The sequence below is a fragment of the Salvelinus namaycush genome, unplaced genomic scaffold, assembly GCF_016432855.1.
Source record: "Salvelinus namaycush isolate Seneca unplaced genomic scaffold, SaNama_1.0 Scaffold516, whole genome shotgun sequence".
In the NCBI taxonomy this organism is placed as follows: domain Eukaryota; kingdom Metazoa; phylum Chordata; class Actinopteri; order Salmoniformes; family Salmonidae; genus Salvelinus; species Salvelinus namaycush.
The window spans coordinates 118,437-142,631 of NW_024061216.1; the positions used below are offsets into that span (position 1 = coordinate 118,437).

Below are 24,195 nucleotides of genomic sequence, written 5' to 3' on the forward strand. Positions count from 1 at the left end.
CCTACCACTTTTAAAAGTGGGAGATCCAACTCTTTTAAATAATTATAGGCCAATCTCAAAGCTGTCACCCCTGGTGAAATTACTTAAAACCCTTGTGAGTGAACAGCTAAAATAGTTTATTTACTAACTCTATTTCATCAATGTACCAATTGGGCTTCAGGAAGAAGCATAGCACAATTACAGCAGCCATGAAGCTTTTAAATTATATCACTGAAGCCCTTGACAAAAAACACTGTCTCTCTCTTTTTATTGATCTCTAAGGATACAGTTGATTTTTGATACAGTTGATCATGCTATACTAAGGCAGAGATTGTCGAGTGTAGGTCTTTCAGAGCATGCAGTTGCATGGTTTGCTAACTATCTATCTGATAGAACTCAGTGCACTCAATTGGATGGGCTTATGTCTGTTAAATTGTCTGTTTTTAATGGTGTGCCCCAAGGCTCTGTACTTGGTCCTCTCTTATTCACTATTTATATAAATGATTTAGACAAAAATGTCCAAAATGCGCAACTTAATTTTTATGCTGATGATACTGTTATTTACAGTTGTGCCTCGTCTCTTACAAAAGCTTTCCAGAACTTGCAAACTGCTTTTTATACTGTTCAACATACCTTGTGTCAATTGAAGCTTATCCTCAATACTGACAAAACTAAACTAATGGTGTTTTCTAAAGCAAGAAATAGACCTCTGAACCTTTCACCTATTACTACCTGTCAGGGCAAGGAGATTGAGGTTGTAACCTCATATAAATATCTTGGAATTTTAATTGCATATTCAACAATTTACAAAAAAATTGAAGCTGAAATTGGGATTTTATTTTAGGAATAAGGCCTGTTTTTCTTTTGAAGCCAGAAGGAGGCTAGTATCAGCTACATTTATGCCTTTACTAGACTATGGGGATATTTTATATATGAATGCTTCCGCTCAGTGTTTGAGATCAATTGACACCCTTTACCATGGTACTTTGACATGTATTTTGCAAAACTGCAAAACCCTTATGCACCACTGCACTTTGTATACCAGGGTTGGCTGACCTTCTCTAGTCACTCGTAGGCTCAGTCACTGGTATACTTTGATTTATTAAGCCATTTTGGGTTTACTACCTTTTTATTTGGGCATTTTTATTGTTCAGAAATGATACCTGCGCCATCGTCTTGGAACGCCTTACAAAATACTTTTAAACTGGAAGAACTTGTCCCGATTGGTATTTTTAAATCACTGATGAATGATCTTGAGACTGATTCCCTGACCTGTCAATGTTTTTAATTTGCTGTTTTTGATTTTTGTTATACTCTTGTGAATTCAATGGTTTCTACTAGATTACTTGTAGTTTTTCATGTTGTTTGTCTGTATTTTTGTAATGACTTGGTGCTGCCTATCTTGGCCAGGACGCTCTTGAAAAGGAGATTTTAAATCTCAATGAGCCCTTACTGGTTAAATAAAGGTTAAATAAATAGTCAAAATAAAGAAAAACCCTTGAATGAGTAGGTGTTATAATAGCAATAAGGCACCACTGAGGTTTGTAGTATATCGCCAATATACCACCCCTCCTTGGGCCTTACTGCTTAAATAACCCATATCTCTTTTATAACAGGATATTATCATTGACTATATGAAAGTGCATGTATGAATGAGTCTGATTTACCGTTTTCAATGGCAGGTTCACCTTCTGAAGCCGGATGAGGTTCCCAAAGCGTGCTGCACAACCACCAAGCTCAGTCCCATCTCTGTACTCTTCTACGCTGACAACAACAACGTGATCCTAAAGAAGCATCGCAACATGGTGGTCAAGACCTGTGATGCCTGTGACACCAGTGGTAGCCCATCTATCTATTCTTAATTTTAATCAACTTAATTGCCATTGTTCCAAAAGAAACAAACAGGGTAAAATAACTTGCAACCAGCAGTTGATAGCAATAATCTGTCAATATGCTGATAAATAGTATGTATCTAATATATTGATTTTGAGTCAGAGTGGTATATGAACAACACCCATTGGACCTATAACCATACTTCACTTTTGATTAACTAAACTATTCAAATCTACAGTAATTCAGATAATTACATCACCCCTTCATGTCATTATATTCTGTGACCAATCAAAGCTGTAAAGTACTGTATCATAAGTATATCAATGCTAAAATTCTACCCTTTTGATGACTATAATATCTTGTTGAACCATGAATTTGTCATTGTCTCTTTTAGAAGTACTAAACATGGTTTGCAAAAAATACACGTTTTTCTTCTTCTTTAATCATACTTTTAACCAGTACAAGTTAGTAACAATGGAAAATGGCAACAAACAAAAAAATGTTTGGCCATTTTTGTATGTACAGTGTAACAAATACACAGTGATGTATGTCCTTGTCAACAGATATCTGGAGGACTGTATACGGCTATATTTGTAATAAACTATACTGAACAAAAAAACGCAACATGTAAAAGGTTGGTCCCATGTTTCATGAGCTGAAGTTAAAGGTCCCGGGAAATGTTCTGTACGCCAAAAAATAAATAAATGTGAGCATTTCTCCATTGCCAAGATAATCCATCCACATTGAAAGGTGCACCATATCAAGAAATGATTAACTAGCATGATCATTACACAGGTGCACCTTTTGCTGGGGACAAAAGGCCACTAAAATGTGCATATTTGTCACAACACAATGCCACAGACGTCTGAAGTTCTGAGGGATTTTGCAATTGGTATGCGGACTGCAGGAATGTCCACCAGAGCTGCTGCCAGAGAATTGAATGTTCATTTCTCTACCATAAGTCGCTTCCAACTTCATTTTAGAGAATTTGGCAGTACATACAACCGACAATTTTCCTGCCTGCTAGCCATTCAAAATGTAACGATTCCTTTTGGGTGTCAGGGAAAATGCATGGAGTAAAAAGTACATTATTTTCCTTAGAAATGTAGTAAAGTAAAAGTTGTCAAAACTATAAATAGTAAAGTACAGATACCCCCCAAAACTACTTAAGTAGTACTTTAAAGTATTTTTACTTAAGTACTTTACACCACTGTATGTGCTTCAATAGAGTCTGACGTTCAGGGTGGTTGGACATACAAGATGGGGTGCTGGTGAGCTTCTGCCCCCATTTTAGGTCGTCACACAAATATTCCCCCACCCATGTCCATTGAATCATAGTAATTACACCTTGCTTTAAGGAAGCATAGCAAGAATGAAAGGAATCAATTTATCATTGAATGATTTATAAATCTCGCTTATTAAACCATCATTCCCAGGGAACCTATTGTCCTTAAGGCTTTTAATACAGTCTTATCTCAATTTCAGATAACTCATCACAAAAATCCCTGAAATCATTATCTTCTTAGCTACTTCTTTGCTACATTGTCTAAGAAAAGATCCATATTGGAAGTTGGCTGGGCTGATGTATACAGATTCTGATAAAACTGGGAAACATGCTGAGAGATTTCTTTTGGATTTTTATTGGGAGTATTATTAATCATTAATTGACATATGGAAGGAAGTCTTTTCGCCTGCCCTTTTTTCTAAATTAAAGAAATATCTTTAATTGTCTTGCTCTTACAAACGCTCCCCGGGCCTTTTCCTCGTAGAAACAATCTAACTGCATTTGCAATGATGATAGCTCCAGTAATTCCTGATTAGTTAGTTCCCTTTTTTTAGTTTAATCCATTATTCCCTTTATGATGTCATATTCTTTCTCTCTCTTGGCACGAGCAATTTCTTTTCCCATTGAAATAGCCAAAAGCCTTAATCAAATTTCCTTAGCTCCCAGTAACTTCCAAAAATATTCATAACACAGGCACAATTCCTGATAATTCAACATCCATTATCAGCAACAGTTTGGTCATGTCCTGATTACATGCTACTAGCTATGAAGACGTTAGCAGGCTAATTTAACTACACACGCTGACACTTTTCGATAGCTAGCTTGTTCGTTGGAAATAGTCAAAAATATATGTCAAATGTTTGATTAATTACAAAATTATTCATTGTATGGTTAGATATCATTTTTTGTGAAAAAAACAAACAAATTACAACTGCAGTCTAAAACTATAAACTTTGTGAGAAAACCCCAAAATTGTTCCTCAGCTAGAAATGTTACACCCTCTCATGTCGCAATCTTTACCATATCACTAATTTCATGGAGCTCTCCTGCTCATCATTTACTTCACAAAATCCCGCAAACGTGAAAGCGCCAGAAATAAACATTGCGAGATTGTACATATGTGTGAGTCAGAGATTTGAAAGCAGACGCTTTCATCCAAAACGATGTACAGTAATCCGTACATACATTTTACGTTTGGTTGGCCCAGGGAAATTAGAGTTTTTCGATCTTTTATACAAAGCAATTTTTGTATATCTTTCTTTGTAGTACTGTATGTATTCAATCATTTCGAATTGATCACTTCCCACTGGGTACATACATCAATTCAATGTTTATTCCACGTTGGTTCAACGTAATTTAATTGGAATTACATTGATATTGTGTCACAGTGAATTTTATAATCTGCAGTCAATTTAATTATGTTTTCATGTGCCATGATTCTGACATTTTACATATGATCCTCATAGGATTAGGCTACATAATTACAGTGGTGCAGTAAATGTAATCTCAATTCAATACGATGTGCATATACTGTACATATAGCCAATATAGCTATTAAACCCATGTTCAGTGACTAATCTGTGACGCAAATGGCCTAATATGTTTGTGACGTTCCATGGAAACCACGGTATTGTTTAAAACTAGATTCTGATTGGCTTGCAGGTCATTCTACAGTGTAAATTATAAATGAAAACGTGCTTTTATAGCAGTGTTACAGATTCACAATACCGAGCGTGTCTCAAACCGTACCGCGCTTTTATCTACCTAAAGGTATCTTCACGCACGACTGGATAGGCCTTTTGGATACGCTTGTCCAAGGTAAGGATATGCATCAAGCTATAGCTACTTAATGTTTTAGTTCCGAACTTAAATTACTCCAGTCAAGTGATTCATCTTAAAAGTTTGTTGTTTTGACTGAGCAGTCCGATGGCCAATAACATACATAGATTATGCATTAGGCAATGCACAAATCAGTGTTTAGGTCAGAATATAAAGTTGCTACTTCCGTCAACTCAAGTTACTCAATTCAAGTGATTAATCGTAAAATTTAGTTGTTTTGACTGTCAAAACAAATAACTTTGATGGAATATTCAAAATTATAATGGCAATTATGAATCACAAATTCACAACATTACTTGCATTTCAATGATTCATCCAGGCCCAAGACATACAGTTGCCTGAAAGCTGTGTAACAATCATTCCATTGCTGACCCATAGGATGGTAATCACATACATGATTGGCTTAATCTAGAATCATGGATACCTTTCATGTGAGTACACACACCATATTTTTTTTTACATATCTCAGAAGGAAGATACCTCAATATCTGGAAGCACTGTCTCATGTACAATTGTTAATGCTATCTCTGAAATGTCTAACAAAATGTTGACTTGATCGTTTCATCAAGACCCTCTCATCACAAGTTGGAACTAGTGGTCAACATTGGGACAATGCAGCCATAAATAACATGGACCAATATTTTAATGGAGGTAAGCACTACACTTCTGATGGGTTTAAAGATTGTATTACATTATCTAAAAGTGAGAAAGTAAACCCCAGCTGTTATTCTTTTCACAGGGAAGGACAATCCCCATTATGCCATGAATGTTTCATTGCTGAACAACCATAGATATGTTTCCTCTAATTTGGCTCCCGTTCCTCCAACAGTGAGCAAGACCTGCCAGCAGAGCTCACTGGAGCAGGGAGACATCCCGTCATCCTTTTGGCACCTGACAAAGTACACTTTTTTTCTTCTAAATAACACTATAGTAACATCTTCTGCACAAAGTTACATTCCTAATAAGATTGGTGTTAAGTGAGAAAGAATTCTAAAGATGGTCCAATGGGCATGGTCTGAAGCCTCTCGTCATCTCAGTATGTTGAACCACCTGATTTCTTGCAGGCTTGAGATTCAAATCCTGCTGAACGATGTTAAGCATTCGATTAAGCACATGCAGGGGACGCTGAACACCATGCAGGGGCAGTGTATTGAGTTGCAGACTGCCATGTCTAAGGTAGTGTCAGATGAGTCTCAGATACAGAAGAATAAGTCTATGATGGTATGGTGATAATGATTGAGATGGTGATTATAATAATGATGACTAGCGGTACCCCACCCTACGGGCAGTAAATCATTGGATCTGATTAATTCAATCAATTCAATCTTTGAGGACTGCAACCATAGAAATACAATTTATTTACACTAATAATAAGCTATTGTCAACTTCCCGTCTATGCTTATCTTGCTCATTGCTCACTGTCAATTGCTCACTGTTACCCTATGTGTGCAACTATTATTGATTTCTCACAGAAAAATCATTTGGTTTCAAATGTACCTGGGGCCATGTAAATAATTGTTAGGCTACTCATTTTGAATCCACCGGTGGCAACTTGTGTGACCATAAAAGTCTGTGTGCGATTGGGCACAGTAAAATTATTTGGTTACTGACCGGCCCTACATTATAGAAGGCCCTTCAAGTCGGAACTAGGAAATTCTGACATTTCTGACTCGCTAACTCGTTATGGAATGATGATTTCAAGTTTCCCACTTGTGAAGTATCAGAATCAACCAGTAGGAAGCTTTACACTGATAACTTACATTCATTTTAACTCTGAGGTTCCAAGTTTCCGATTGCATGTTAATGCGTCAATAATTGCCATGGTAATTTTGAATGTCCAGTCAGTGAGCATTATGGGTAATTATCCTACATACTTACATCAAATACTTTATGATAGCATCATCTCCTGTAGTAACAGTGCCATTCCAAACACAATAAATGTGAAATATAACAAAGATACAAAATATTGCTAAAGTGAAGAAAATCAGCTCAAAATTGTAGGAGGAAATGCCCCTGCAGCAGGGAGGCTTACGGTATTATAATATATTGTAGATAACATTAATATAATTTGTGTATTTACAGTATCGTACACATACAAATGAAAGTATATGCTAGGGATTGATCTACACTGAGTGAACAAAACATTAAGAACACCTTCCTATTGAGTTGCCCTCCCCCTTGGTGGTGGACCATTGTTGATACTCAGGGAAAACTGTTGAGCGGGAAAAACCCAACAGCATGGCAGTTCTTGACACAAACCGGTGCGCCTGGCACCTACTACCATACTCTGTTCAAAGGGACTTAAATCTTTGGTCTTGCCCATCACCCTCTGAATGACACACATACACAATCCATGTCTCAATTGTCTAAAAATCAATCTTTAACCTGCCTCCTCCCCTTCATCTACACTGAGAAGAAGATTTAACAATTAACATCAATAAGGGATTATAGCTTTCACCTGATTAGTCTATGTCACGGAAAGAGAAGGTGTTCTTAATGTTTAATACACTCAGTGTATGTGTCAATGATGTTATAGATTCCAAGTGGTTGATTTTTTAGGGAATGACTATATTCTCTATATTATACCTGCAGATCATCACAGCAGCCGAAGTTGCTGTGCAGAGGGAGGAGATCCCCCGAGCATCAGGCCTCAACCCGTCACAGAGGGAGGGTATCCTCCAAACAGTCAGTGTCCCTGCACAGACGGAGGGGATCCTCCAAACAGCCAGTGTCCCTGTACAGAGGGAGGGGATCCTCCAAACAGCCAGTGTCCCGTCACAGAGGGAGGGTATCCTCCAAACAGTCAGTGTCCCTGCACAGACGGAGGGTATCCTCCAAACAGCCAGTGTCCCTGCACAGAGGGAGGGGATCCTCCAAACAGCCAGTGTCCCTGTACAGAGGGAGGGGATTCTCTCAGCAGCTAGCATCACTGCACAGAGGGAGGAGATCCTCCGAGCATCAGGTCTCATCCCGTCACAGAGGGAGGGTATCCTCCAAACAGCCAGTGTCCCTGCACAGAGGGAGGGTATCCTCCAAACAGCCAGTGTCCCTGCACAGAGGGAGGGGATCCTCCAAACAGCCAGTGTCCCTGTACAGAGGGAGGGTATCCTCCAAACAGCCAGTGTCCCTGTACAGAGGGAGGGGGTTCTCCCAGCAGCTAGCATCACTGCGCAGAGGGAGGAGATCCACCGAGCATCAGGCCTCATCCCTGCACAGAGGGAGGGGATCCTCCAAACAGCCAGTGTCCCTGTACAGAGGGAGGGGATTCTCTCAGCACCTAGGATCACTGCGCAGAGGGAGGAGATCTTCCGAGCATCAGGCCTCATCCCGTCACAGAGGGAGGTGATTTTTCCAGCATCTTCTATCACTGCGCAGAAGAAGAAGATCCTCAGAGCATCAGGCCTCATCCTTGCACAAAAGGAGTTGATCGTACTGATGGCCAGTGTCACTGCGCAGAGGAAGGGAATCGTCCCAATGGCCAGTGTCCCTGCGCACAGGGAGGGGATTGTCCCAAAGGCAAGTGTCTCTACTGAGAGGGAGGGGATCCTCCAAACAGCCAGTGTCCCTGCACAGAGGGAGGGGGTTCTCTCAGCACCTAGCATCACTGCGCAGAGGGAGGAGATCTTCCGAGCATCAGGCCTCATCCTGTCACAGAGGGAAGGGATTCTTCCAGCATCTTCTATCACTGCGCAGAAGAAGAAGATCCTCAGAGCATCAGGCCTCATCCTTGCACAAAAGGAGTTGATCCTCCTGATGGCCAGTGTCACTGCGCAGAGGAAGGGAATCGTCCCAATGGCCAGCGTCCCTGCGCACAGGGAGGGGATTGTCCCAAAGGCAAGTGTCTCTGCTGAGAGGGAGGGGATCCTCCAAACAGCCAGTGTACCTGCACAGAGGGAGGGGGTTCTCTCAGCAGCTAGCATCACTGCGCAGAGGGAGGAGATCCTCCGAGCATCAGGCCTCATCCCTGCACAGAGGGAGAGGATCCTCCAAACATCAAGTGTCCCTGCACAGAGGGAGGGGATTCTCTCAGCACCTAGCATCACTGCGCAGAGGGAGGAGATCCTCCGAGCATCAGGTCTCATCCCTGAAGAGAGGGAGGACATTCTCCTCACAGACAGTGTCCCTGCACAGAGGGAGGGGATTCTTCCAACAGCTACTGTCACTGTGCGAAAGGAGAAGATCCTCAGAGCATCAGGCCTCATCCCTGCACAGAGGGAGTTGATCCTCCTGAAGGCCAGCGTCCCTGCGCACAGGGAGTGGATCGTCCCAAAGGCTAGTGTCCCTGCAGAGAGGGAGGAGATCTTCCTCACAACCAGTGTCCCTGTGAAGAATGGACACAATCATCCACAACCACCTCCCATCATCCCCATGGTGGCACCACTGTGGAAATGGGATGGTGGAGCGTGTACTCCACCTGTGGATTTCTATTCCAAGAGAAGAGGTCACTTAAACTTAACTAATTAGTAAAGAAATTACCATTGTGATAGTGTGAGAATTAGCTGTGATAGGTTAAATGTATGGCTCATGTGAGTATATATCTGTAATACTTTCATGCATTTTCTACATAAAACAGGTTTAGCTCCATTTTACTTTGACATTTTAGTCATTTAGCAGACGCTCTTATCCAGAGCGACTTACAGTAGTGAGTGTATACATTTTCATACTCCAGTGAATCTCTCCAGGATTTCGCATGGATTTTTTTGATATTTGCGGATAAATATGCTAGATTTTGCAGCAACAATTATGACATTTTGCATAGCAATATGCAATATGTTTTGTCCAATTTGTTGCAAAAATGCGCTGACAAGGGAAAAAACTGTGTGTATGTGTGGCTTGATTGAACCATATTATGCAGTAAATGTGCGGTGATTGGTTGAAATTGCGAGCCCTCATTTTGTACTGTGGTAATGGGTCAGTTCTATGCGATAATATTGTGATGATGTGACTATTTTATGCAGAAATAGTTTGGCGATTGGTCAAATTTGTAAGCCCTCGCATAATATGCAGGGAATTGTTGATTTTGCAACCAAAACAATGCGATCGCAGAGTCCTGGAGTAACCTCCCTGCGTGTAGGTTAAGATTGGGTTGTAACAGAGTATCAGAGCCAGACGTTTCTACCTGTCAGCTAGTAATTGTTCTGTATGGTGACATGAGCAGAGTGGCCTGACTTCTCCCACTTATTACAGATGTCCGACTTAGATATGTTGAGCATCCTGCTATGATGTCCATCACCAAGCCGGAACACTCCGAGGCCAACCCTCAGTGCCAGACTGGCAGCCGGCCGGTGGCTGAGCCTGAGACCCCTGCTGTTCACAATAACAGTGGAGGCTGGCTCAGCTGGGTCTTTGGGAGTGGAAGAGCTAATAAGAAGGAGGTTCATCTACCTGAGGACAAAGACAGATCTGTAAGGAACTGGTTCTTAACACTATATTCTATGTAGAGACAATTGAGTGGATAATTTTTTTTAGTGGCTTGCTTCACATTGCTAACATCTTCTTCCTCAGATTGTCTGGGATCCAACTCTGCACAGATGGGTTAACAAAACTGAGCCCAAGGCTGAGGTACACACTTAAATTCAATGAAATTAAAAACAGTGAACAACCATTGTATTTCAACTGTGATAATATTACTAACAATTTGGAAAATGTGTTGATGTGTTTTACAGAACAAGTGTGTACCACCACCTCCACCGATGGGGACATATGGATATCAGGGGAACACTGGCAGTGTCCCCAAAGGAGTGAATCCTTACTCTATGAAAGCAGGTGAATATTGCTTTAGAATACATGTGGTTTAACCAAGACTGTCAGCCGATCATAGATGTCCCTGGTGGTCTCCTGCTAACACCTTTCCAACTACCAGCAGGTCTATGGGGCAGCAGATACCCTACAATGTATTACAATGATGGGACCAACTCAAAGCCTCCAAGCCATGGGCCTGGACTGCTTCCTAGACAGCTCTCTGGCTTGCTCCCTCCTTCACACTTTGACCTCATGGCACCAATGGTTGTGCCACCTGACACTCTACCCTACTGAGGTATGGCTCTGGAAAATCCTTCCAAATTGTATCCATTCATTATTAACTGAGATTTTTCTTTAACATAGCAAGTGGCTGAAATAGCAAGGATGTTAACTATTTCTTATTTTTGTCCAACAGGCCATTTGCCCAGAGTGGATTTGCCATACATAGATTTTTTCAGCATTAAAAATCTTCAGCATAAAAAAGTATTAAAAGATGATCTTTTAATTAAATCTCTCCTTTGTGTCCTCATGTTCACATTAATTTGATGTGTTCTATCATCATTTACAATGCTTATTGCTTCTGCATTGCTTTACAGACAAGTATATATTATACACATATTTTATTTTAGACATTACAAAAACATATTTTTGTGCATTTTGGATTTCCTACATTTACCTGTACAGACAAGTATATTTTATACATATCTATTTTTTTAACGACATTTTTGTATGTATTCCATAGACAGAACTACATATATTGGAATCGAACGTTCGCAGAGATTGTTTTGACTGGAGTGATGCTTAGGACTTCATTAAAAAATCTATCCCGTTTTATTTTACCACTACAGTCTGTTCGTCGGACGAAACTGGAGAAAAATAACTAGTGTCGAAAGTAAACATCCACACCTCGATGGTGTCAACTCTGCTTATGTCTGCGTAATGAAAAAGATAGGGGGGGGGGGAAATCTGGTCTAGCGATCGATGACAAATTAAATGGTGCCCGTGTAACAGTTTTACTTCTGTCCCGAACCAGTGACCCTTTGCACACATAACAGTTACCCATCGCTCCACAAAAGCCGCGGCCCTTGCAGAGTAAGGGGAACTACTTCAAGGTCTCAGAGCGAGTGACGTCACCGATTGAAACGCTATCAGTGCACTACCCCCAAACTACCTAGCCATTTCACACCGGTTACATCCAGCATAACCCCTCATTCAATTACGCCAGTGGCAAACAGTGAAATTTGAGGAGCAGGAACAGCTATAGCCCTCAAACTCACCTCTGGGTCTCAAAGCCAGTTCCACTGCATTTCTTCATTGTTCTCCTGTCATCGGGGACTGATCTAGACCTGGGACACAAGGTGGGTGCAAGTCATTATCAGTTAGAACAGAAAACCAGCAGGCTCGTAGGGCAGGGCAGCGTTTCCCAAACTTGGTGTGCATGTTGGTTTTTGTCCTAACACTACACAGCTGATTCACATGAACAAAGCTTGATGATTAGTTGATTATTTGAATCAGCTTTGTAGGGCTAGGGGAATAAAAAGAAAATGTGCAGCCCTTTGGAGTTCAGGTGACTGAGTGTGGGAAGCCTTTGTCATAGGGTAAAAGTTGAATACCCCTGGGCTGTAGGCTGCACACCTTGGGTCAAATATTAGATTCTGTAGCTGTGTATTTTATCAAAACAATTCTGTTCTACAATGGCTCCTTTCCTTAGCTCAGGGTAAGTAGTAGCAGGCCTAGAAGAGTCTTATTTGACGCAAACATTTGAGTTGTGTTCTTCCTCCTTTTAATCAATCATAATCATTTGTCAAATGCCTTACAGGTTGTTTTGCCTGTTGTTGGCAGCTGTGGGCATACAAGCACAACAGACACCTTCTATAAGTATGCATTTTTCACCCTGCAAGTTCAAGCTATAAGCGTTTGACAATATTTTTTTGGTTTTTAACTAACCTTTCCCATTCCAGATGACCTCAACGCTGAATGCCTTGGTAACGTTATTCGTTTGAGTGTCGCTCCTCTTTTTAAAGAGGTTGACGCTGTCTTCAGTGAGTTTGTCTCTTATGATTCTCCTTTCATAATTCATGGATTGTTGTTTGTCAACTATTGTGTTCACACCATCTCCATCCCTTCCAGATGACACACAAATCATAAACCTGACGCCTGGCCTTGCTACTCAGTGTGGATTCAGCTTTAAATTTGACCCCATGGGGAATGCCATGTTTTTTGCTTCTCTTCAAAACTGCTTTTCCCAAAACATGGTAACCCTAAGCACTGTAGTGTTTGCTTGAACTTCAAATGGACAGTTTGCCTTTCAGTGTCACTGCATTTGCAACCCATAATGTAGCAACGTCACTTTATTTAACCTTTGACATGGAGTCATGCTGAGACCAGGCTCTTTAACAGATGAGCCCTGTATACACAAAGATACAAGTCAATATTTGCATCACTAGATGACAAATGTAATCATTGAAAACAAATGCATTCTTCAGTAAAAAGGTCCTCAATAAGCCTGAGTTGCAGTAGAGGTGCTAATTCATACAATTTTAGAGCATGGAGGTTATTAGAAGTACGGTGCCAGAAACATTTAAGCAGTTTTACCACCCCTGGGTCTGCTATCTCTTACCTCTAAGTTAACGATGACGTAAGGTACAGCAGAAGTTTATGGAGGGCTTTCAGAGGGCCAGCCAACTTTCTGATACAGACTGCAGTGATGTGTACTACTGAGCACTTCTCCTGTAGTGTGGCTTCAATACAGTGGCAGCTGCATTCATATAGTCAATTTTGCCACAGTCTATAACTTGCATGAACGTCAACTGAATTATTTGTTTTCTGCTATATAATGAAAGGCTTTTTTAATACCTTTTTTTCCCCTTCCCCCTTCATTTTAGGATGATAAGATGTTCAGCTTGGTCATGCAGTTCAGGCTGCCAGGAAACCACATGACTGAAGACCCTGTGTATAGAGTGGGCAAAACCTGTAGCTACACCCCCTGGACCTCCCGAGAGATTCTGTGCGACCGCAACTACATGGAGGCAAGTGAGCAGAGCATGCCCCAAAGGACATGTTTACAGTCGAGCTTGTCGTACTGCCTGTATAAATGATCTGTCTAGAGCTACAACTGTCCAGTGTTTCATTTCTTCTGCTTCTGTGACACAACGTAGAGGTTCTTGACTCTCTCTCAATTCAATACTCCTTCATTTAAGGAGGCGAGTGGACAGATTGAGAACTGGCCCTTGATTTCGTATTGTATGGGAGGGAGAAAATGCATAGGGAATAATGGCCTTTCTTCTCTAGGTGTCGGTCAGAAGGACTCTTCCAGACATCCAAACCGTCCCTGAACAGCCCACTGGAGGCCCGAAAGCAAGGAGCGGCAACTTCCGGAGAGGAGCTGAGGTAGCCATATTTCAGTTTCTGTAATTTCACTACAGGATGGCGCTAAACAAAATGTGCATTTGTTGACAATTTGTTTAATTCCTGTTTCCATTTCCTGAGACAGGCTGTTGCTTCAGGATACAAAATGACAGCAGTCGTCTTTAGTCCTAGCAAGAAGGTCATGAATGTGGATGAGGTCCAAAGAAAGGGCTATGCAATAGCCAACACTCCCACACGGCTGGTGTTAAGAAGCCCTAATAATGCAGAGGAGACATACCTCCAGAATGTAAGCTGACTTTCTCCACTTCCTCCATGAACTGGGTCATGTTCAGTAGAGCAAACATTTGGAAACGGTGGCCCTACCTGAACTCTGCAACATATTGTTAATACGGTGTGCCCTACTGAACACGGCCCTGGTGTGGTTGCCCCCTGAACAGGTAGCTGGGGTTCCGATGCGGGTGCTCTCAACCTCAACCTTCTTTGAGCAGAAGTGGCTGGTTACTCGAGTAGATGCTACGGCTGTTTGTCCAACACCAGGTTGAGTGTGAAATAATGGACTAACTTGGCAAATTAAGATCTTATAAACCCAGTTCTTAATTGGCTCCAGACAAGACTTTGATTTGTGTTATGTAGTGTTCAGTTGGGAAAATGTTTTGGGATGAACTTTTTCCAAATAATGGCACATTTGTTTTCAGTTGCAAAATGTTCTGTTATGATGTGCACTTGGCTTCTTGTTTCACTGCAGGGGCAGTGGCCTTTACTCCAGAAGTGATCACCTGGTACATGCCGAAGCACATAGACCCACTTTTCTCCTCTGCTGCCTTCACCATGTTGGAGGTGTACATGGGAATTGACGCTAAGAGGCTGGACACTGAGGAAATGGCTGCCAGAAACTACTCTGTTTTAGTCACAGAGGCTCATATTATTGTTGAAATTCCGGTGGGGGCGGTTGGCGGCTATTTCAAGGTCAGCGTTGGATGAGTAAAATGTTCCTGTTTAATTTGTAAATCAAATCTTATTTGTAGAGCCCTTTTTACTGCAGCAGTTGTCAGTGCTTTGCAGTAACCCTTTGCCATCTATCATGGGTAAACTCCTAGAAATGTTGTCTTGTGTCAAATGTTTCTTATTGAGCAATTGTCTGCTTAATCAGGCTAATATACAATGGATTGGTGGGTGTGTATACAGCCTGACACATTGGATTGCAAAATCGTGTGAATGTTGCATAAAATGACACTTAAACATACTCTACCGCTTGTCTTTGCAGTTTGTCCTTCAGCCGCTTGAAATTTGAGACCAAATATCCACACTAAAGTATTGTTTACCTGACTTTTTAGGGAGCCGGTAGCTTTGCCACTCAACTGAATGCAAGCAACGTTCGCTTACTGTTTACATATTGTGCAAGTGTTTACTTTGCGTGTCGGTTGCTTTGAAAATACACACCGCCGGAAATGCAAGTTGACAACCATATGCCTACCAGCTCTCTAAAGTCGGGTAAGCCGATATTTTGTCTTAAATTACGAGCGGCTGAAGGACAAACCACACAGATAACCGGTAGAGTAACATTCTGGCTTGTAAGGAACATTTAGCTGTTTTTGCACTCCACTTGTGTATTACAGCCTGAATGATTCACTCGTCTCCCTTTACAGAGCCATATTCAGGATGACCAGTACTTTGTCACTTACACCATTGAGCCCATGCTTGAGTTGCTGTGGATCGAGGAGGTCGCACACGAGGACACCAGCTACAAAGTCCTCTTCCCTATCACAACACCTCCGATGGCCAGGCCTCCACAAGTTCGCAACTGTGAGTCTGGTTTAGTTAAATAGTGCCTATGGTAATTTGGGATGCCTGGGTTGTTCATTAGGCACAAAACAGAAGAAAATGTACTGAAACGGGGAGGCAATAACAAATGTCCATTTTCGACTTCCATTGTAGCGCATTTCAAAATGTTTTTTTTGTTTGCCAATGAACAGACACGCCCTTAGACACAGTTCCTGAGCAGGCAGTGTTTGTGCTTGAGTTGGGGACCTTCAACCTTGATGTGGAGCTGCTGAACATCACCTTTCCCACCATGGTGCTAACTGTTGCAGAGTGCAACGCCAGAGGCTTCAATGTTCAGGAGCAGAGATCCCTGGACAACACCTTGAAGAGCTTCAGGATGGAGGTGCCCTTCTCAGACCCGGTGGTCTTTAAGGAGGTGTGTTTCTGTTAAATGCAAGGCCACACGCAGTGATTTGTACATGCCCTAATAAGTGGGCCACCAACAAAATATAAATAATGGCGCAAATGTACTTTGTATCCCTCATTTACTCAAGTGTTCCCATTATTTTGGCAGTTGTATGCATTCACTTGCCAATAGTGCTTGATTTACATTTACATTTAAGTCATTTAGCAGACGCTCTTATCCAGAGCGACTTACAAATTAGAGGAATGAGGGCAACATTACTTTAAGTATATAGTTTGTTTTAATAGTCCCCATATGTACTTAGTTGTCACTTGATGTTGAATAGAGTTCTGTTACAACAATAATGCTATCAATTGACCAATGCGTTTAACTTCACTACAGAGAAGGGCGGAACAAGGCGTCACAACCTTCACTCTTCAGCTGATCTACGGCCTGGTCGTCTTTCCAGAGTACGCTCCTTTCTCTCACTCTGCCGTTGTGGACGCTGTACTGCTGGACATTGGTATGTCTCTGGACTACGCCAAACTACTGTTGAATGGCTTCCTCTCGTTAATGATTGCAGTGAAAGCCCAACTAGCCATACTGTAGGTTTTACCTATGCGGTCTCTCTACAAAGAAAATGTTAAGCTTTAGATGTATTTGGACCCAGTGTCCTGTTCCTGATTTGCCAGGATCATGTTTATTCAGTCCCAACGTAGCAAAACATTTTGCAACTGAAAACGAGGTTTTCTCCTTGGACAAGTTCAAGTAGTACCTTCCTGTTTTTTGTGCTTAATGAACACAACCCTGTTTGTCCTTGTAGTGCCACCCTCAGTCACTGGCAACTGTGATCAGGAGAACTTTCACATCACTGTGGACTACAGGAACCAAGATCCCTTTTTCGTGGTCTTGGTTGGCAAGCGGCTGCTTAACCATGAGCTTGCTCAACAGTATTTAACAGAGGGCGACGCAGACTTCACCATCACGTTGCCCTTCTCTTCGCCGGACGCAGTGTTTGAGGTACGATGCTCTCCCAAAACAATGTTAACCTAAATTGCTGCAGCTAGCCTCGCTTTCCTTACTCTGTATACATGCATACAATATTGGACTAATGAACTCTCCCATTGGTTCCCAGTCGGTTCACCCGTCCTCTGTCAGGAGCAGACTGGATGTGGCTCTGTTGAATCCTTACAACAACATGACCATCAAATATTTTTCCCTGGCTTGCAGCTTCCTCAAAACGCTGACTGGTTGGTTCTCAAACAATTACTTCCGATAAATAGTCGTTTGACATGTTTACCTAACCTGGGTTCCTTGCAAATACTGTGAGTCTAATAGTAGTGCCAGATGGGCATGGTTTGCACTTTTGGTGCTATTCCATTGGTTCTACTGTGCTCAATGAAGTGTAACAAATACAGAACCCAGGTCTGATGGCTACCTGTCTTTTGCTTCCCCACCCCCAAGAGTGTTTCTCTAACGGAACGATGACTGCGCTGGCGGTCAAGGTGGAGTCTGCTCCCAGTCTGAACCCCGGTCAGCTGACCCTGAGCGACCCCGCCTGTGGTCCCACCTACAGCGACGATCGCTTCGCCTACTTCCACTTCACTGTCAACTCCTGTGGCACCACCAGGAAGGTAAAATGACTATTACCCTGAGGTGATGGGTACTGTGTATTTACGGACTGTTTGCTTCTGCAGGCTGTAATAAGTCAATTCCCCTCTACTACATAGTTTATCAACAATGTCATGCTGTATGAGAACGAAATCTCCTTGCCAGATGAACTTGAGGTGAAGCTGAATGGCACGACGTCTTCAGAGGAGGAATATCAGTAAGTGCATTACGCATCACAATTGTAGCTGTTAGATTTTATAGGTTTTTTTCTTCACCAATTGCTCAAAACTTTAACTTTGTATACAGGGAAAATGTGCCTCTACTACCAGTGTGTCCACTCCACTGCTTGAAGTTTCCTCTATTGAAGTTGCCTACATCCCTCTTTTTAGGTTAAAGGTTTCCTGCTACTATGTGGTCAACATCACTCGCACATTGGCCTTCCTCACCAGGCCGCGTGACAACGAGCTTTTTGCCGAGACTGGGACGGGTCGACTAATGGTCAGAATGAGACTCGCTCAGGGTAAGCGTGCACAAATTCAGAATTTCAACTTGGCCTCTAAATTCTAATCACTCCTGATGATCTGGAAATGGAATATAGAATCTTGGAAGGTGTCCTTTACAAAACCATTCCCAAAAATGTAAGCCTTGTGATATATTACTCTTTTGTTCTGAGATCTACAGGTGTGGCTATGGAGTAACGGTGAGGAGCTGATTTGGGAATTTGTCAGAAGCCTCTGGTGGGGGGGGGTTTCATCGGGGCACAACAGGATATGATAAACGTGTGTTTCTTAATGGACAAGTTGAGATGGTACCTCGCTGTTTTGTGCCCACCGGTTGTCTCGTTCTGTGTTCCAGACGCCTCGTATAACACGTTCCACCAGGAGGAGGACTATCCAGTGGTGAGGTACCTGAGACAGCCTCTGCACTTTGAGGTGGAGCTGACCAGGTCCTCTGACCCCAAGGTAGCGCTGGTGCTTGACCACTGCTGGGCCACCCTCAACGAGGACCGTGACTCCCGACCCCGGTGGAATCTCATCATTAATGGGTAACTTGTTGTTTTTGGGCCTAAACAAGTGTTATTCCACAGGTGTGGTTCCTGAGTAATTAGCAACCTATCATGCTTGGCTGGCCATCTACTTTGACTACCGTGGCTATGCCCCCATCCATAGGTCATGAGTGGTCACAATGGTTTGAGCTTAAAAACGATGTGAGCCTTATGCGGTCTGTCAGCAGATCTCCACCCAAATGAACACTTATGGGAGATTCTGGCGCGTAGCATCACATGTTTGTTATCACTGAGTGGTCCCTGCAGCGTAGCATTGGAACAGAACGTATGATGCAAACAAACGACTCTAAACCGCGTTGTCTGAAAAGCATCTAAACAATGTTTAGTACTGATGAGAAGTAAAGGTCTTCACAACTTTATTCCACCTTTGCTTGTAAAATATATAAATGTTAATGCTATCATCTAGTCTAAATAACAGCTAGACTTGTTTTACAATGTGCTCACCAGTGATGCGGTACAAGGGAGCCATGTAAATCTAGTTTGGAAAATATGGCAGCCATGTTTGTCAAGCAAGAACTCCCTAATCCCATTCACTGCGCCCATTGCCTGAGATCTTAACTTAGTTTGGCCACTTCAGCGTGTGACAAATCTTTGTACTTGTTACGGCGTACACATGACAAGTAGTTTACAATTACCAAATCAAAAAGCCAATTGTCACCTCCCCAAATACAAGCCTAGCTTAACCGTAGCACGAAAGCTAAACAGTTGCAAGATATAGATCAATCCATTAAGTCCTCGGGAAGGTATTGTGGCGAGGATGATGCAGGAAATATTACTTAGATGGGGGATTTATCAACAATAAATGGAGGGGCAGACAGATTTTCTAAGCTAAATACCCCTGAGGTACCATAGTTTACACTCTGATGCCGTGTTCAAATCAACTAACGGCTTGGAAGTCTTTGTCTTGAATGCACTGAAGTCTATGGGGGTACTCCGAGATCCCAGGTGTCTTAAACACCATACGTCAGTTGAGTCTGACAGACCCTTACGTGATAACCCGACTGCATTGTATGGCGTTAACTCATATTCGGTACCACCTTCAAAAGTGTTTTACACACGTGTCCATTACAATCTAGGCAAGAATCAGAATGCATGAATAAAACGCTAAGTACATTATACTTACGGTATGCTACAGTAGAAACGTTACACAGAAAATAAGGCACTTTGATAGGAATGCACGCATGTCCAGTTATTTGTAAGGAAGGCAATGTGGGCACCAGGCAATAAATGTGCCAGGGGGAAAGTTTGTGCAAGGCCTGTTCTGACTAGGTGTGCAAATGTCTGTATGCTTGAAGGAAAGTTTGTCTGGCTCATTCAAATTCTCAAAAAGAAATTGTCTGCAACATTGAAATGGGCTACTTTTGTGAATGAATGAGGCAAACTTAGAAGTTGAAACGGGCTATAGAAAATTAGCAGGTAGTGTGCCTTGGTTTGAGGTCAGCGCGGGTTAACTGTCCACATTTTGGAACGGTGAGTGCATTCTGACATCACGCGCATAACAAACTCCCGCTGGGGTGACTGTTGAAGATATTTGGAATTCGCGTGTGGAAAGGTTAAGACACTATGTTGGCGTTACCTACACCTTTTTACTCAATGTTATCCTTTTGGTTTGCTCCAGTTCAGTGTTGTGCCGAACTGCTGGGCAGTCGAATGGAAATCGAGAGCGGCTGGCAAGCTTGGCTTGCCTTTCCGATTGGTTTCATACAACTGCTCTTAACACTGACTGAATACTTGTTGAATTCAGGCACAAGTGACCTCTTGTGTTTAAAACGGTTATGCGCTTAACATAAAGGATGGTTCACATGCCTGTGCAGCATGGAAGTTGATGTTTGAAACTGAATAGGATCAGTGGACAGGATCCCTAGAAGTTGATGCCACTTTCAATGGAATTTCCTGTCCTAGAGGAATGCGCTAATTGGGAGTTGCTAAACATGAACAAATACCACGGTCAAGTGTAGCAGCATCTTGCTAACCTTATTTAGCTAGCTAATGTTCATATTTAAAAAAATGTCACACAGCTGGGTTTGTCATAAGCATTGATTTGGGCACTTTGCCACAGATGGACACCGCTGGCCTAATTTTTAACTTTGCCATCTTCTCAAGAATTTAAATTGGGTAACTATTGAAAGATGACTTATTTTTCCTACATTGTAATGGACACTGCAACCTTTGGTAGATGGGCTACAATGACTTTGCCCTGATTATGCACGCTGCAAATGACACTTTATTTTGCGGGTGTCTTTTCAGTATCTGGATACATGTTACACCAAGCAGTGGAGTGAAGCAACTTTATTGGTCAAAACCATTTATTGGGGGATCGGGTTTGCCAAATGCTATCAAATCACGCAATTTTACCATTTTTATGAAATGGTGGCAAAACCCCAAATTTGGCACCCCCTATTTTAATTTGCTCCGGCGGCCATGTGGACACAAGGCTCATCTGTCACGGGAGTAACTTTGCAGCAGTTTACCCAATTTCTGTTTATTTAGATAAATAAAAAATGTACTAAATCAGATTTTTCCAGGTCTGATGGGCCAAAAGATCAGAAATTAAAACCAACAAACTACTGTCGTGACGTGACCTTGAATTATCTGAGGACTGTTTAATTGTTACCCGACTCTAAATGAATCGTGTTAGGATTTGGGGTGCCGAGGAAACGGTTTTAAAGATACCGTCTCCCGACTTAAACTCTAGACGGTAGAAATCTATTACATTGCTAAAGTCAACTTATTAACCATTACATCGTATCCTCCTCGCAAGAACCCCAGCCTTATGATTCAGTACTATACAAATTGGTTTAATTTATTTACTAGCTACACAGGTCCCTAGCGGACTGACACAATATGACGGCTTGTTACGATGTCTCCCCCACCCATGGTTCCATAAGGGACACTTATCGTTGTTACATTTTTGCATGAATGTATTTATGTGGGATGCCGCCGTGGAAAGGTAGGTGGTTGGGTCTTCTCTCTGATTGGCTCCCTGAGGTCACAATGTCGTTAGTTGTCCGTGGTTCCAATGACTAGTCTTGAACGGAACTTCAGGATGGATTTTCATTTAACTCATTCTGGAAGATGGACTAATCAACCCTGTCGCTGATTCCTCAGTGGGTGATGAGAGTAGGATGGTTTGGATAGCAGAATGGTCCCACTGAAGTTAGCTTTTCTAGGTACTTGGCTCCAAACAGCTAATCGGCTGTACCAGTGACTATCTGTCTGAGGGGTGTTTATTCTCCCTCGTGTTGGTATTCAGGTTTCGGACCACTTTGGACATGAGCTGCAGCTCGCCGTCCTTAGGAAGGTGCGTTTAGGAAAGTTCCAACCATTTCAAACGTGTAGCTAGCGACTCACGGTTTTCTGGTCTAATGTTAATTTCAGTTACCAATCCTTTTATGCACTCTGGCCGCCGGGGACGGTTCTGACACACTCTCTGATGTCACTCGTGGCATGGCTACTTACTATGCACATTTTCTAGGAGTTTCTCTAATACGTTCAAAAGTGAATACTGGAACAATATTTCTAACATAAGACTGGTCAGATAGAAAAAGAATGTCATGTTGATTCTTATTTTGTGATTTTTAAAAAGGAAATACTGGAACTAGAAAAGTGCTCACACTACAGGTAGGAAGTCTCGAGCCTTTACATTGTATATGAAATATGTTGGGTTTTTCAAGACCGAGGTGAATTTAGGAGGGGTAAGAGTTGATGGGGAAAAGCCTGGTAACAAAGACATTCCTTTAGTTCATACTGGAGGGGGAGAAGGAACCCACTTCTCCTGTCATTTACAACACGGTGTGAATTGATCTGATCCTCACAGTACAGTCATGACACCACCATAAGACTTCGTACACAAGGCGGTTGGGGTTTACAGTGTTTTCTTGTTCCTAACTTAGTCCCTCTCTCTACACTGGCAGTTGTGATAACCCGGAGGATCCGTACCGTGTAGTCTTCCACCCGGTGGTAGCTGACGCCAGGGTCCACTTCCCCCCTCACGTCAAACGCTTTGAGGTCTATATGTTTTCCTTCGTCGAGGATGCGGTTGAGCCGAGTGGCCAGGTAACAAAGTTCACCCAACAATCTTTATAGGTTAATTTTGTGAGTGGCAATCATCCCTTTTTTTAAATGTATCTGACACCATCAAATCTTTGATTCCTAGGTCTTTGTCCATTGTGATGTGGTCATCTGTGACGCCAGTAGTCCCTCTGGCGGCCCCTGTAGTGGACAATGTGTGAATCGGGACAACCCGAAAAGAGGTAGGTCTTGTTTTATGCTTTTCAGACTGTCAGACCATAACTGAACTAATAGGTTCTCTCTCAACAGGTCAACGACATGTCAAAGACCTCTTTGAGGAGCGTCATTTCTATGTTTCTTCTGGATACATTCTTTGGGTGTAATGTCTTGTTCTAACATGTCAAATAAAGTGTTCTATATAACAATTACGTTTGCTTTACTTGCGTGGCAACATCCTAACCGTTGGAGCTACCTTAATTGTATCTGATTTGCGTATAACACCAAGGCGCATGTACTTTAGTGGATGTAGTAGGCTTGTCATCTGACGTGTATCAATCAACCCTTTTGTAAGCATGGAACTCTGAACCATCCACACCAATTTCCTGTCTAGGACGAACAATGGGTGTCAAAACAAAAGCTTTCCAATGTCCAGTAGGAAGAACTGACTCGATGTTATAGCAGATGGTGGTTTGCCAAAGTGAGGCCAGCAGGGCTGTGGTTGGCTGCAGGCCCCAGGGAGCGCAGCAGTGTTGGGAATTTCCAACTGAAATTACAACTTTACTTGATACCTCTCACTAGCTTGGTTTCCATCCAAATATGGACCATTCTTTAATGATATGCATGTATATCTCAAATGGGGAGAGCTTGACTTTCTCACTACTTGTTTTTTGTAAGAAGTGTTGACAAGCTGAATGTACCGAGCTGTCTGTTTTTAAAACTACTAGCGCACAGCTCAGACACCCATGCATACCCCACAAGACATGCCACTAGAGGTCTCTTCACAATCTCCAAGTCTGGACTAGGGAAGGTAGAGTCATGAATACGTTGCAGTCTATTCCGCATCAGGATCAGATTTAAAGAAACACCTTACGGAACTGAAGAGATGCAGCAGTTCCTCCTTTAAAAGTTGCGAGCTTGCACCGCGGGACGGCTTCATTGCTCCAGACCACAAGGGGGAGTTGGCGCACTGGAGGATGAATTAGTTGGGTAACATAGATAAATAGGATGTTTAATTTACATAATATGCTTATGTGAGAGTTGTCATTAGAATGTGTCCCTTTGGACTATACTGTTGGC

General features: G+C 42.3%; 1 protein-coding gene and 1 long non-coding RNA gene across 3 annotated transcripts; both read left to right on the top strand.

Moving 5' to 3' along the window:
- Nucleotides 1-9,207: 9,207 nt before the first annotated feature.
- LOC120041725 lies at nt 9,208-11,144 on the top strand. 2 transcript variants are annotated; one of them, XR_005475931.1, is made up of 5 exons: nt 9,208-9,377; nt 10,442-10,498; nt 10,603-10,702; nt 10,800-10,973; nt 11,094-11,144. It is a non-coding gene; the product is annotated as an uncharacterized LOC120041725 (long non-coding RNA). The 2 variants fall into 2 exon arrangements; XR_005475932.1 differs by lacking the exon at nt 9,208-9,377 and adding an exon at nt 10,234-10,341.
- Nucleotides 11,145-13,792: 2,648 nt separating this feature from the next.
- Nucleotides 13,793-23,324, top strand: LOC120041720. Its single transcript, XM_038986584.1, has 16 exons — nt 13,793-14,068; nt 14,172-14,333; nt 14,485-14,584; nt 14,793-15,013; nt 15,694-15,850; nt 16,021-16,244; nt 16,614-16,734; nt 17,035-17,231; nt 17,347-17,461; nt 17,676-17,845; nt 17,942-18,039; nt 18,212-18,342; nt 18,678-18,867; nt 22,803-22,944; nt 23,045-23,141; nt 23,209-23,324. Exons 2-16 carry the CDS (start codon nt 14,193-14,195, stop codon nt 23,280-23,282), a joined length of 2,178 nt encoding a protein of 725 aa, XP_038842512.1. The 5' UTR covers nt 13,793-14,068; nt 14,172-14,192; the 3' UTR covers nt 23,283-23,324.
- The last annotated feature ends 871 nt before the right edge of the window (nt 23,325-24,195 follow it).

Bases quoted from the DNA above. Each gene is read 5' to 3' on its own strand.
- LOC120041720 (XM_038986584.1), top strand. From the start codon at position 14,193: ATGACAGCAGTCGTCTTTAGTCCTAGCAAGAAGGTCATGAATGTGGAT. The intron at 18,040-18,211 runs GTAAGTGCATTA...CCCTCTTTTTAG, and splicing joins TCTTCAGAGGAGGAATATCA to GTTAAAGGTTTCCTGCTACT. The intron at 22,945-23,044 runs GTAACAAAGTTC...TTTGATTCCTAG, and splicing joins CGGTTGAGCCGAGTGGCCAG to GTCTTTGTCCATTGTGATGT.